This window comes from Gopherus flavomarginatus, chromosome 1 (genome assembly GCF_025201925.1).
Source record: "Gopherus flavomarginatus isolate rGopFla2 chromosome 1, rGopFla2.mat.asm, whole genome shotgun sequence".
Classification (NCBI taxonomy): Eukaryota; Metazoa; Chordata; order Testudines; family Testudinidae; genus Gopherus; species Gopherus flavomarginatus.
The window spans coordinates 377,198,485-377,211,216 of record NC_066617.1 but is presented as its reverse complement, the minus strand read 5'-3'; the positions used below and the strand labels follow the sequence as shown (position 1 = coordinate 377,211,216).

Sequence of the window (12,732 nt, the reverse complement as noted above, 5' to 3'; positions counted from 1 at the left end):
TCGGGTCCCAGTGTGTGGCTGTGGCCAAAAGGACTGATGTGATCCTTGGATGCATAAACAGGGGAGTGGTGAGTTTGAGCAGTGGAAAGATTTTACCTCTGCACACAGCATTGGTGAAAATGACTACACCCAGTTCTGCTGTCCACATTACAAACTGTCAGCTAGGGAGAGAGACGTAAAGAGAGATCTACTTATCTTATGCAAAAATGATCAAGCGGAGACTTTCATGGGGAGAAAAACCAGGGTACTCATGGGCTCTGTAATCTACCAGAGAAAGGCAGAGCAAGGCCTAATGGCTGGAGGCTGAAACCAGACAAATTCCGGTTGAAACTAAGGGCCCAATGTTTAGCACTGAGGGTGATTAAAGATTGGAATGAACTGTGAAGGGATGTGGTGGATTCTCCAACTTTCCATGGCTGGAGATCCAGACTGGATGCTTTTCTGGAAGATCTGCTTGTGGGCTTGTGTACACTAAAAACGCTACAGTGCTGCTACCATAGCACTTCAGTGTAGACACTACTTACCCTGACGGCAGCGGTTCCCCTGTCAGTGTAGGTAACCCACCTCCCTGAGAGGTGATAGCTAGGTTGATGAAGAATTCTTTGGTAGACCTCACGCTGTCAACACCATTGTTAGGTTGATATACTTACATCTCTCAGGGGTGTCAATTTTTTTGCTATTGCAGAAAAAGCAAATGCAATTTTCCGTTGCATTATCAGACACATAACATGAAAATCGCCAGAGGTGATAGAACCACTCTACTCAGTACTAGTTAGGCCTCAGCAGGAGTATTGTGTCCCGTTTGGGTGGTCAATGTATAGGAAGGGTTTAGAGAAACTGGAAAGGATTCAGTGATGAGAGACAAGGATGATTCAAGGGATGGAATATGATCCATATGAGCAAAGTCTGAAGGAACTAGGTATGCTTAGTTTGGAAAAGAGGAGATTAAGGGGCGACAAGACAGTGGTCTTCAGATACTTGAAAGGCTGCCATAAAAAAGATGGACAAAAGTTGTTCTCTTTTGCCACTGAGGGCAGAAGAAGAGGCAATGGGTTCAAACTACAGCAGAGCAGATTTAGATGAAATCTCAGGAAAAACTTCCTAACTGTAAGAACAGGAGGACAATGGAACAGATGCCTCAGGATGTTGTGGAAACTCCTTCATTGAAGGTTTTCCAAAGGAAGCTGAACAGCCATCTGTCCTGGGTGACTTAGACACAACAAACCCTGCATCTTTGGCAGCGAGTTAGAATAAATGACGCTTGTGGTCCCTTCTCACCCTGTGGATCTACGATTCCATGATGTAAAATCCTAGTGTAGATCAGGCCTTAGTCAAACACAAGTTATTGAGCTCAATACAGGGGTAACTGGGTGAAATTTAATGGCCTGTGCTACACAGGAGTTCAGTCTGGATGATCAGATGGTGAAAGTCTGAACATATAACACTGATGAAAGAAAATTATTTACATAACATACCTTTGGCCTGTGGAACTCCTTGCCACAGACACTGTTGGAGCAAAGAGTTTATCTAAATGGAATGCAGAAATGGATTGACCTTTGTAGGTGGTGCTGCTGGCACCACTGTTAGTTAAAACTATCTGACACTTCAAATTCAGAGACCACATTTTCATTTGCTTATAGATTTGCCAAACATTTATCGTTTGGACTGCAATTTCTCACTCCGGGTGTCTCGTTCAACCAATTTCTCAAATGAAGCTAGGAGAAAATATGTCTTGCCCATGTTGAAAATTTTGTATAGTTGTTCCAGTGAGGAGTTCTAGCACCTCCATGCTTTATAGCAGATAAACATGAGGCAAGAGCCCCTCTTCCCCCCCACCCAGGCCCCCGTTAACAGCCAGAGACCTACATTGCTAGAAGAGGAGGTGAGAGTGTCTGTGCATTAACGCACATCTGCCTCCTGAGGTTTTTACTCATTTCTCACTCCAAGGGGTGTTGTGTCCCATTAGAACCTGAGCAAACTACTTGCCACACCCTCCAGATTTGGTCTTGAATTGGACATCTACTAACACCTTTCATCATGAAGTATGCACTGTGGCACTGAAACACAGCCACTTTGGGGCTAGAAGCCATCAGCCAGTGAGGGAGTCAGAACAAAGAGGGACATATTGCCCAGGATCCTGGAGCAAACTCAACCCCTCTGGCAAGGGCCCTGGGATGTTTAGTGGCTGTGCAGAGTGGAAAAGACCACAGACCTATTCTGTATCCCATCACTCCCATGTCGTACCGGGTCTGTGGAATAGCAAGAGATAGGTCTCTATCCCATCACTCCCATGTCATGCCGGGTCTGTGGAATAGCAAGAGATGGGTACCTGTGGATTCTGACACAGAAGTTTCTTCCCTTGGAATCCTTCTCATGTAGTTGTGGTCCCACTCCTTTCTCACACCAGTATCTGCGGCGACATCCCACACTGAGAACTGACAAGGGTGTGCACTGTTTATAAGATAGCTCTGTGCAATCCCGGGGGGTTCGCTCACCCTCTAGGGGAGAAGCAGCATCTGGAAGCAAACAGGCTGGGGAACAGAGACACGCTAGCCAGTGTCTCTCTTTCCATGACTGCACTTCTCTGCTATTTATCCAGTTTTAGGAGTAAGCAGTAATTATGGGACTTTCCCAAAGGCAGATGAGAAATCTTAGCCTGTCCGCTGAGTCAAAGAGACATTAATTGCTCTGTATATTTGTGTGTATTTGAAAATTATAGTTGATTAGTAAGACAACTAGGGATAAGGCCTAGATCTGCACAGGGTCTGATATCCTGTAAATGCCCAGGATGGCAGGGCAGATAGACAAACAAATCTGGAGATGGATGACTGAGGGAAGGCACAAACACTTTCTACAGGCACACGGGGCTGTAGATAAGGGATCAGAGATCAGTAATTCTCATCAGTAACTATGATCATAACGATTCACAGACTATTGCTCACTAGCTCCTAGCTTTCAGAAGGTATCCCCCTTTTACAGCTGGGAAAACTGAGGCAGCAGGAAAGGAAGTGTTTTGAGATGGGAACATAGCCCACAAGTCTCTAGCTGCCAATCCTTTGCTTAGTCTCTCTCAGACCTGGCTCATATGGTCTCTGCAGTGGCACAGAGGCACGGAGCTCTCTCTCCACTGGTTTCTCTAGTGAGCATTTGGTTCCTTGCAGCACATCATTGATCTCAATGAACCATGTAGCATTCCAGGCAGCGTGTGGTCCCTGGTAAACAAGCAAGACAAGGCTGAAAACTGAACTGTGCGGAAACTTGTTTTTGGTTCTGTAGTTTTTAGCTGTTTCTTTAATAAATTCCTCCTGTTTAAGAAGGAGGCAACTCCACTGATCACGACACACAAATAGCATGATTGCATCTAGTACGGCCCAGTTCCTGGTCCTGTCTCATTATGTGGTCTTGGGTAAATCAGTTTATCGCTACGTGGCTCAACCCATCCATGACATGGGGAGAATGCTGCCTGGATAAAGAGCTTCTAGACGTAGTGATCAAAAGCTTCACGCAGAGAATATGTTAGACTGAGCTTCAGCCCCTGGGCATTGGGTGCCCTGGAGTTCCAGATAAGGTGGCGTGTGCACGTGTAAATAGCCGGCTAATGGTAGATGTGCTGTTTATCTCCCTCCCCGTGAGCTACCGCAGCCACCCCAGCCTCTGCCCAGCATCCTGCCTTCCCAGCTAACACAGGGGCTGTTCCTTCCGCCTCTCTCAGTTGTTGTCCTCCTAGCTTCAAAGCTGATCCCTTGCCCTGCCCCCGAGGCCTGGCTCAGGGCAAAGGGCTCCCAGCACATCTCCACTGGAGGCCCCCAGGGATTAGGGACAACAGGGAGATGAAACTAAAGAAGTAAACCACACAAGGGTCTCAGCCCTCAGGACTCCATAGCTGAGCTTTAGGGCTCACAAGCTGTAGGATGCACAGTCTCACCCGCTGCAGGACAATGCTGCTCCCAACCTCAGCTGCTTTTATACAGCTTCCTGGCTTTCCTCTACACTTCCCATTGGTCTGTTGGCCCCAGCGCTGTGTCCTTGCTGCACTCACTGAAGGCTCCTTGTCGGGCAGAAGCAATTTCTGTCCCAGCCCTGGAGAAGAAAGAGCCCAGTTGGAGAGGTGGGGATGGAGATGGAGTTGAACCAGGAGTTGATGGGGCTGGGGAGGGGAGGAGGGGAAAGAGCAACAGTGGTGGGGCCTTGGAGGAAGTGGTAAGATAGGGGAGAAGAGTTGTGGAAAGAGGTGGGGCAGGGGGCAGGGCTATGGGGGTATAGGCAGGGCAGGGCACAGGGCCTCAGGGGTCCAGTTACCAGCAATTAGAAAGATGGGAACCCTATGAATTAATAAATTGTACACAGCCTGATTCCTCAGTTTGTCACAATGATACAACACAGTAAGGCCAAGAAAGGACGAAATGTCACTTTGACTGTCCAGTCAGTGATTCAGGGAAGAGGGACCAGCACCATATCACCAGCCAGTTGTGCATGTAGTTCAATCTCAGAGTCAGATCAGGAAGAGAAACTATTAGGCCCCTTCATGAGTAAAGAGCCGGAACAGCCTGTCCCGGATCTGTTTGGTCCTCACACCGTAGATGATGGGGTTGAGCACGAGGGGCATCAAGAGGTACACATTGGCAATGAGAACATGGAAATGTAGCAGCACATTCTGGCCAAACCGGGATAGGAGGGAGATGAAGAGACCTGGGATGTAAAAGGCTAAAATGACAAAGAGGTGGGAGCCACAGGTCCAAAAAGTCTTGAGCCGGGCGTCCTTTGTGGGGAGGCTGAAGATGACCCTGAGGATCTGGATATAGGACATGGTGATAAAAATCACATCCAGACCCATCACACAGAATAGCACAAAGAGCCCATAGTAACTACTGATGCGGGTGTCGGCGCAGGCCAGATTCACCATAGCTATGTGTGTGCAGTACGGCTGGGGGATGATGTTGGTTTTGCAATATGGCCATTGCCTCGCCAGGATGGGATAGCGAAGTGCAAGCATACCACCGCGCAGCACCACGGCCAAGCTGATCTTGGCCACAATAGGGTTTGTCAGGATGGTGGAATATCTGAGGGGATGGCAGATGGCCACATAGCGATCTAGAGCCATGGCCACCAAGATCCCAGACTGTATCACCGAGAAGCAGTGAATGAAGTACATCTGGGTGAGGCAGGCACTGAAACTGATCTCTTTGGAATTGAACCAGAAGATGCTCAGCATTTTGGGCAGCATGGATGTAGACAGGCCCAGATCGGTGACAGCTAGCATGCAGAGAAAATAGTACATGGGCCCATGGAGGCTCGGCTCCTTCTTCACAATGAACAGGATGGTGGAGTTTCCCAAGATGGCTATGGCGTACATGGTGCAGAAGGGGATGGAGATCCAGACATGAGCTGCCTCCAGGCCAGGAATGCCCAGCAGGATGAAGGTGGAGGGGTTGGTGAAGTCGGTTGTGTTGAAATCTGTCATGGAGTAAGGGAGAAGGTGTCCAACTGTGAGGCACAATGGTGTCTCCTTCATCTACCATATGTCCTCCTGACTTCCTGTATGTGCCGAGGCTCTAGGGTGATGGTCGCAGTACAAATGCCTGGATCGAGAGAAAAACTTAATATGAGACACTACATGCACAAGTAAAGGTGTAGCAGATTGGTTGCCCTTCACACACTGGAAAATGACGTTTTAATTATTCAGAGAAATTAATTATGAACACGTGATACTACGAATGCCAATTCCATGTTTTATGGTGCTCAGTGTTTCAGTAACTCCTACATATCATGATCTGGGAAAACTTAATAGGCACCAACAGCAAACACAAGTGTGGATACTGATTATTCATCATTGTTCCTTAGACCTTGTCTACACTGCTAAGTTTTTTCACCAAAAAACAGCTTTGGAGAAGAAACAGTGGCAGCGTACAGACTCCAAAGCCACTTTTGATGATGGAACTTCTCAGTTTTAGTAAGGTAATAAAACCACCTTGACGAGACTTGTAAGGCTTTTTATGCAAACGTTTTGTTGCTAAAGTGCCAGTGTAGACACTTGTATTTCATTTTATTGCTGTAATTGCCCTCTAGAAGGCATCTCACAATGCCCATCCTGACCAGTCTGGTAAGCAGTTTCAACTTCTCTGTCCTGCATTGAGGTAAACACCTTCCACCCCTCCCCCTTTAAAGGCCTGGGAATTTTGAAATTCCCCTTGTTTGATCGGCGTGGAGAGCTCACATCACATCTTACCAGGTGGCTATGGCAGCTCCACACAACCAATGCTCTCCTGCTTGGGCCACTGTGGATCTGCTGGATTGTCTCAGTTTATGGGGAAAGGAGGCTGTGCAGTGCCAGCTGCTCTCCAGATCTATGAATTTCCATACCTAAGGGCTGGTTTCATGCAGTGTGTGGGAAGAGCCGTGATCAGGACACACTGCAGTGAACAGTGAAGGTGAAGGAGCTGAGGCATGCCTACCAGAAGGCAAGGGAGGCAAATGATCAGTCCAGTGTTGTGTCCCAGACCTGCCATTTTTTAAGGGGTTTGACACTATCCTTGGCAGCAATCTCCCTTTACACCCAAGATTGTTCAGTGGTTTGAGCATTGGCCTGCTAACCCAGGGTTGTGAGCTCAATCCTTAAGGGGGCTGTTTTGGGATCGCGGAGGAAATCTGTCAGGGACAGTACTTGGTCCTGCTAATGAAGGCAGAGGACTGGACTCAATGACCTTTCAAGGTCCCTTCTAGTTCTATGAGATAAGTTTATCTCTATATATTTATCTAATGAGTCCTGGCTGTGGAAACAGGTGGGAAACTTTAGAGTTTTGTCCCCTGAAAACTGCCACATGACCCCTTTCACGTTGTTTTTCTCCCATGCACAATGTCCAACAGCTCTGGGTACACTCACCATCCTTGCAGTGTTCGCTGGCATATGTGCTTGTCAAGAGTCAACCAGAAAGTGCTTGGTGTGTTACCCGGGGTGTATTTTAACGTAGCATTTCAACGCTGTATGTACAGTTAACAAGAATGCTTCTGTTTATTGTTACTTGTGCTTCATCAGATATGCCCTTGAAAGGAGGCACTCCCTCCACTCCAAACCAGCATCTCTGTCGGAAAAGAAAGTGCCCAAGGTGTAGCAAAGAAGATAGCTTCTGGGAAGTGTTGCAGTTCTGTGATACAGACAAGAGGGAAAGCAGGCAACAAGCAGGAAAAAAAAGAAAACGAGGCATAAACTAGGAGTGCAACAGAGAGGCTAGTGAAAGTTTTGGAGAAGCAAACCAACATGCAGCAGTCCCTTGTAACCCTCCACACTGAGCAGATGTGTGTCTGCCAGCCTCTTCAGCACATTCAGAGCTCTTTCCCATGCCCTCCCCTGACTCCATCTGCACATCCATTTCTGATTTCTGAGATTTCACTCTTTGCCCTACACTCCACTCCCACAGATAGCTTTTCAAATGACAGCTGGACTTATGCTAAGCTCTAAAAGTCAGTCTTCCCCGGGCACCTGTCTCCCCCCCACACCCAGGAATGTATGTGTGTCTCAGTGTGTGTGCATGTTGTTGTGTTTTTTTGAAAATAAAAGCAAAAGTCCTTGAATAATAAGCACTCTTTATTTGTTTCCATGCAAGTTATGAGAGCAGATGGCAGCAGGAAACAAACAAGCAGTTTTATCATTTTCTTGCATTGAATCCTGTGCCTGAACAATCACAACTGCTTCTCATCTTTGAAAGCTGGGCTTCATTATGCATTACAGTCCCAACTGTAGCAACCAACATTACTGGTTCTCATCTTCAAACTGTTCCCTCAAAGCCTCCCAAATTGTCCCGCATTGATCCCCTCTAACAGCCTTGGTATCTAGCTTCTCAAAATTAGCAGAGAAGTCTTCTGCCTCAGTAGTACACTCCTGGGCAAACTTTTCACCCCTTTCTTCAGAAATATTATGCAATGTGCAATGCATGGCTAAGACCTTGGAAATATTATCCACGCTGAGTTCTAACCTGCCATGAAGGCATCACCAGTATGCCTTTAATCTGCCAAATGACTATTCCATGGTCATCTTGCCCCTACTCAACCTATTGCTGAAATGCTCCTTACTGCTATCCAGGTTTCCCATGTACAGTTTCATGAGCCTTGGCATTAAGGGGTATGTCAGGCTTCCAGTATCATCACTATGGGTACTTCGACATCCCCTACAGAGATCTTCAGGTCTGGAAAGAAAGGCCCCGTTTCTAGCTTTCGGTAAAGGCCGGTGAGCCTAAATATTTGTGCATCATGCACTTGTCTGTATCACCCCACACTGAAGTCAGTGAATGCTTGCGGTGATCCATGAGCATGTGCAACATCACGGAGAAGAACCCTTTCCAACAGATATACTCCATGGCAAGGCTGTCTTGTGCCAAAATTGGAATGTGCATGCCATCTATCGCCCTTCCACAGTTAGGGAAACACATTTCTGCAAAGCCATCCACAATTTCATGCACATTGATGAAAGTCAGAGTCTTTCATAGTAGGATGTGATTAATGGCCCTGCACACTTGCCTTAACATAGCCCCAAGGGTCAACTTCCCAAATCCAAACTGATTTGTGACTGAAGGGTAGCAGCCTGGAGTCGCCAGGTTCCACACTGCAGTCACTATGCGCTTCTCCAGCAAGTGGGCAGCTCTCATTTGGATGTCCTTGTGCCACAAGACTTGTGTGAGCTCAGTCCACAGTTCCAGGAAGGGGGCTTCTGCTTCCTAAAATTCTGCTCATTATCCCAGACCGCATAACGATGTGTTACCACTGCTGAGAGCTAATTTCCCGAGCCAAAAAGCAACCTTCCAGTATGTTCAGCTCTAACGTGAATGCCAACAGCTCTCCAACCCTGTTGCTAGCCATGTCGGACAGCAGATTAGGCAGTTTTTACTCCTATTGCCTTTGCAACTTCGAGATTGATTTCACTGCCATTCATGATGTGCTATTGAGAGCTAGCAGAGCAGTGGAGAGCAGCTCAGGATCCATTCGTGCAGATAGAGATGGCGAGCTGAGCTGAAAACAAGGGACTTTAAAAATGCCGTGAAATGGAGATGGAAAAACATGGAATGTGGGGATGGAAACAATTCATCCTGGGACATTGAGCATGGAGCCATGATGCGCTGTGATCTGATCTGCCTTCCCACAGCATCAATCAGCAATCAGGTTGGAGAGGTGAACTGTGGGATAGCTACCTACGGTGTTTTGCTCTCACTGTCGCTGAGACCACCCCACATGTGGACATGCTATGCCAAAAGCAAAGACAGAGTGAATATGTAACAACAATTTCTTTAAAGGCTTTTTGGTAATTGAACAAACTTTCGGTGATAAAACTCAGCCAGTGTAAACATAGACATAATGCAATGAAACCCAGGCTACAGCATCAATGCTGTAGAGAATTCTGCATTCACCTGGTTTCTCAAAATCTGAGTGGAAAAAAACCCAAAGATTTGCCGACAAATGTCCCACAGGAAAACATTGCAACTAGAACACACCTCGGGGCAAAGACCTGGGAATCATTCATAGCAGTTCTGTGGAAACATCTGCTTATTCACAGCAGAGGCAAAAACAAAGACAATGTTTGGATGCCTAAGGAATAGGATGGAGAATAACCTGCTCTGGATATGTGCTAAGTTTTGCACACCCTGTCTTTCTAAAGTAGAGTTTCCTAAACTTGGGATGCCGCTTGTGTAAGGAAAGCCCCTGGCGGGCTGGGCAAGTTTGTTTACCTGCCACGTCCACAGGTTTGGCTGATCGCGGTTCCCACTCAGGGCTGGCTCTAGCAATTTCGCCGCCCCAAGCACGGCTGCACACCACGGGGGGCGCTCTGCCGCTCGCCCATCCCGCCGCTCCGGTGGACCTCCCGCAGGCGTTTCTGCGGACGGTCAGCTGGTCCCGTGGCTCCGGTTGACCTGCCGCAGGCCTTTCTGTGGAGGGTCCGATGGTCCCGTGGCTCTGGTGGAGCTGCCGCAGGCGTGTCTGTGGATGCTCCACCGGAGCCGTGGGACCAGCGGACCATCCGAAGCCACGCCTGCAGCAGCTCCACCGGAGCCACCTGCCTCCCTCCCAGCAACCGGCACAGCACCCCCCGCGGTGTGCCACCCCAAGCACGAGCTTGGCATGCTGTGGCCTGGAGGCGACCCTGCTCCCACTAGCCATGGTTCGCTGCTCCAGGTCAATGGGAGCTGCTGGAAGTGGCATCCAGTACAGTAAGGATCGCAAAAAGAAGGTTATTAAGTATATTAACAACAAATGAAATTCTAGAACAGGTTTAGGCCAATTCCTAGAGGTAGCAAGGAAACTTTTTAATGTTGCAGGAAAGGAAATGTGTTCAAGAAATTCTTTTGCTCTGCATTTGGAAAGAAGCAGTATGAGGTACTTATATCACAAGAGGGGTTTAAATAGTTTCCAGTCCATTAGCTGTCAAGGAGGATGTTAAATAGCATCTACAGTAGAACCTTGGGGTTACAAACAACATGGTTACTAATTGATCAATCAAGCACACACCTAATTCAGAACAAGAAGTACACAATCAGGCAGCAGCAAATCAAAAAAGAAAAAGAAAAAAAGAAAATAGGCAAATACTATTAAAAAAGAGAAAATTTAAAAAAAATATTTGACAAAATTAGGAAACAATGGAAAAGCTGGTAAGGAATTAGTTAAAATTCCAGGAATATAATTAATGCCACACAACAACAGGGTGTGTGGAAAAAAAGTCTGTACAAATAAATTGTATTTCATCCTATAATAAGAGTACATGTTTCATTGATCAAGGGAACCACATACATGCAATAGACTTTGATTTCTCTGACACATTTGCTTCAGTAGGGATAATATTCCGATTAAAAATATGAAGACTCTACAATATCAGTGGAGCACATGTCAAATGCACAAAAATCTGGCTAACTAACAGATCTCAGAAAGCAGTTGTCAATGGGTCATTGTTAGTGAATGGGGCTATATCTAGTGGGGTTCTGCAGGGATCACTTCTAAGCCTGGTACTATTCAGTATTTTCATCAAAGATTTGGAAGCAAATAGAAAAATCACTGCAGATAAAATTTACGGATGACACAAGATTGGCAGAGGAGGCCAGCAAGGCACATTGGTTGTTTTGGAGCATTTGGTGAGCTAGGACCATACAAGCAAACAGAATGTTTTAAAAGCAGCAAAGAATCCTGTGGCACCTTATAGACTAACAGACGTTTTGGAGCATGAGCTTTCGTGGGTGAATACCCACTTCCTCAGATGCATGTAATGGAAATATCCAGGGGCAGGTATATATATGTGTGCTAATCTTGTGTCATCCGTAAATTTTATCTGCAGTGATTTTTCTATTTGCTTCCAAATCTTTGATGAAAATACTGAACAGTACCAGGCTTAGAAGTGATCCCTGCAGAACCCCACTAGATATAGCCCCATTCACTAACAATGACCCATTGACAACTGCTTTCTGAGATCTGTTAGTTAGCCAGATTTTTGTGCATTTGACATGTGCTCCACTGATATTGTAGAGTCTTCATATTTTTAATCGGAATATTTTCCCTACTGAAGCAAATGTGTCAGAGAAATCAAAGTCTATTGCATGTATGTGGTTCCCTTGATCAATGAAACATGTACTCTTATTAAAGGATGAAATACAATTTATTTGTACAGACTTTTTTTCCACACACCCTGTTGTTGTGTGGCATTAATTATATTCCTGGAATTTTAACTAATTCCTTACCAGCTTTTCCATTGTTTCCTAATTTTGTCAAATATTTTTTTAAATTTTCTCTTTTTTTAATAGTATTTGCCTATTTTCTTTTTTTCTTTTTCTTTTTTGATTTGCTGCTGCCTGATTGCTTACTTCTTGTTCTGAATTAGGTGTGTGTTTGATTGATCAATTAGTAACCCTGTTGTTTGTAACCCTAAGGTTCTACTAGCACACATATATATACCTGCCCCTGGATATTTCCATTACATGCATCTGAGGAAGTGGGTATTCACCCACGAAAGCTCATGCTCCAAAACGTCTGTTAGTCTATAAGGTGCCACAGGATTCTTTGCTGCTTTTACAGATCCAGACTAACACAGCTACCCTCTGATACGTGACAAAATGTTTTAAAACAGTCAAATTCAAAGATAAAAATTCAAAGATATCAGAAAAGGAAATGCAGGCCAGACCCACAGACTAGGACAATATACTATGGAATGAAGGGAACCTGAAAAGGATTTAGGGGTCTCTGTGGACAACCAACTCATCTTCAGGTCCAAGCGTGCCACTGTGGCCAAAGGGACTGATGTGATCCTTGGATGCATAAACAGGGGAGTGCAGAGTTGGATCAGGGGAATGATTTCACCTCTGCATATGACACTGGTGAAATCGACTGCATCCACTTCAGGGGTCCACATTTCAAAAAGGATCTTGAAAAATTGGAGAGGGTGCAAAAAAGAACCACAACAATTATTTCAGTCTGGAGAAAATGCCAGATAGGGAGAGAGATGTAAAGAGCTTCATCTATTTATCTTATGCAAGAGACGATCAAGCGGAGACCTTCACGGGGAGAAAACTCTGGACACTAAAGGGGTCTGTAATCTAGCGGAGAAAGGCAGAGCAGGGCCAAATGGCTGGAAGCTGAATCCAGACAAATTCCAGATAGAAATAAGGAACCAATGTTTAGCACTGATGGTGATTAAACTTTTGAATAAACTGCAAAGGGAAGTGGTGGAAACTCCAGTTCCTCATGTCTGCAGATCCAGACTGGATG

General features: G+C 46.0%; 1 protein-coding gene across 1 annotated transcript; it reads right to left on the bottom strand.

Moving 5' to 3' along the window:
* Window positions 1–4,242: 4,242 nt before the first annotated feature.
* On the bottom strand, window positions 4,243–5,527 carry LOC127035688 (olfactory receptor 52E4-like). The gene has a single exon (XM_050925969.1). It carries the CDS (start codon window positions 5,510–5,512, stop codon window positions 4,514–4,516), a length of 999 nt encoding a protein of 332 aa, XP_050781926.1. The 5' UTR covers window positions 5,513–5,527; the 3' UTR covers window positions 4,243–4,513.
* Window positions 5,528–12,732: the final 7,205 nt, after the last annotated feature.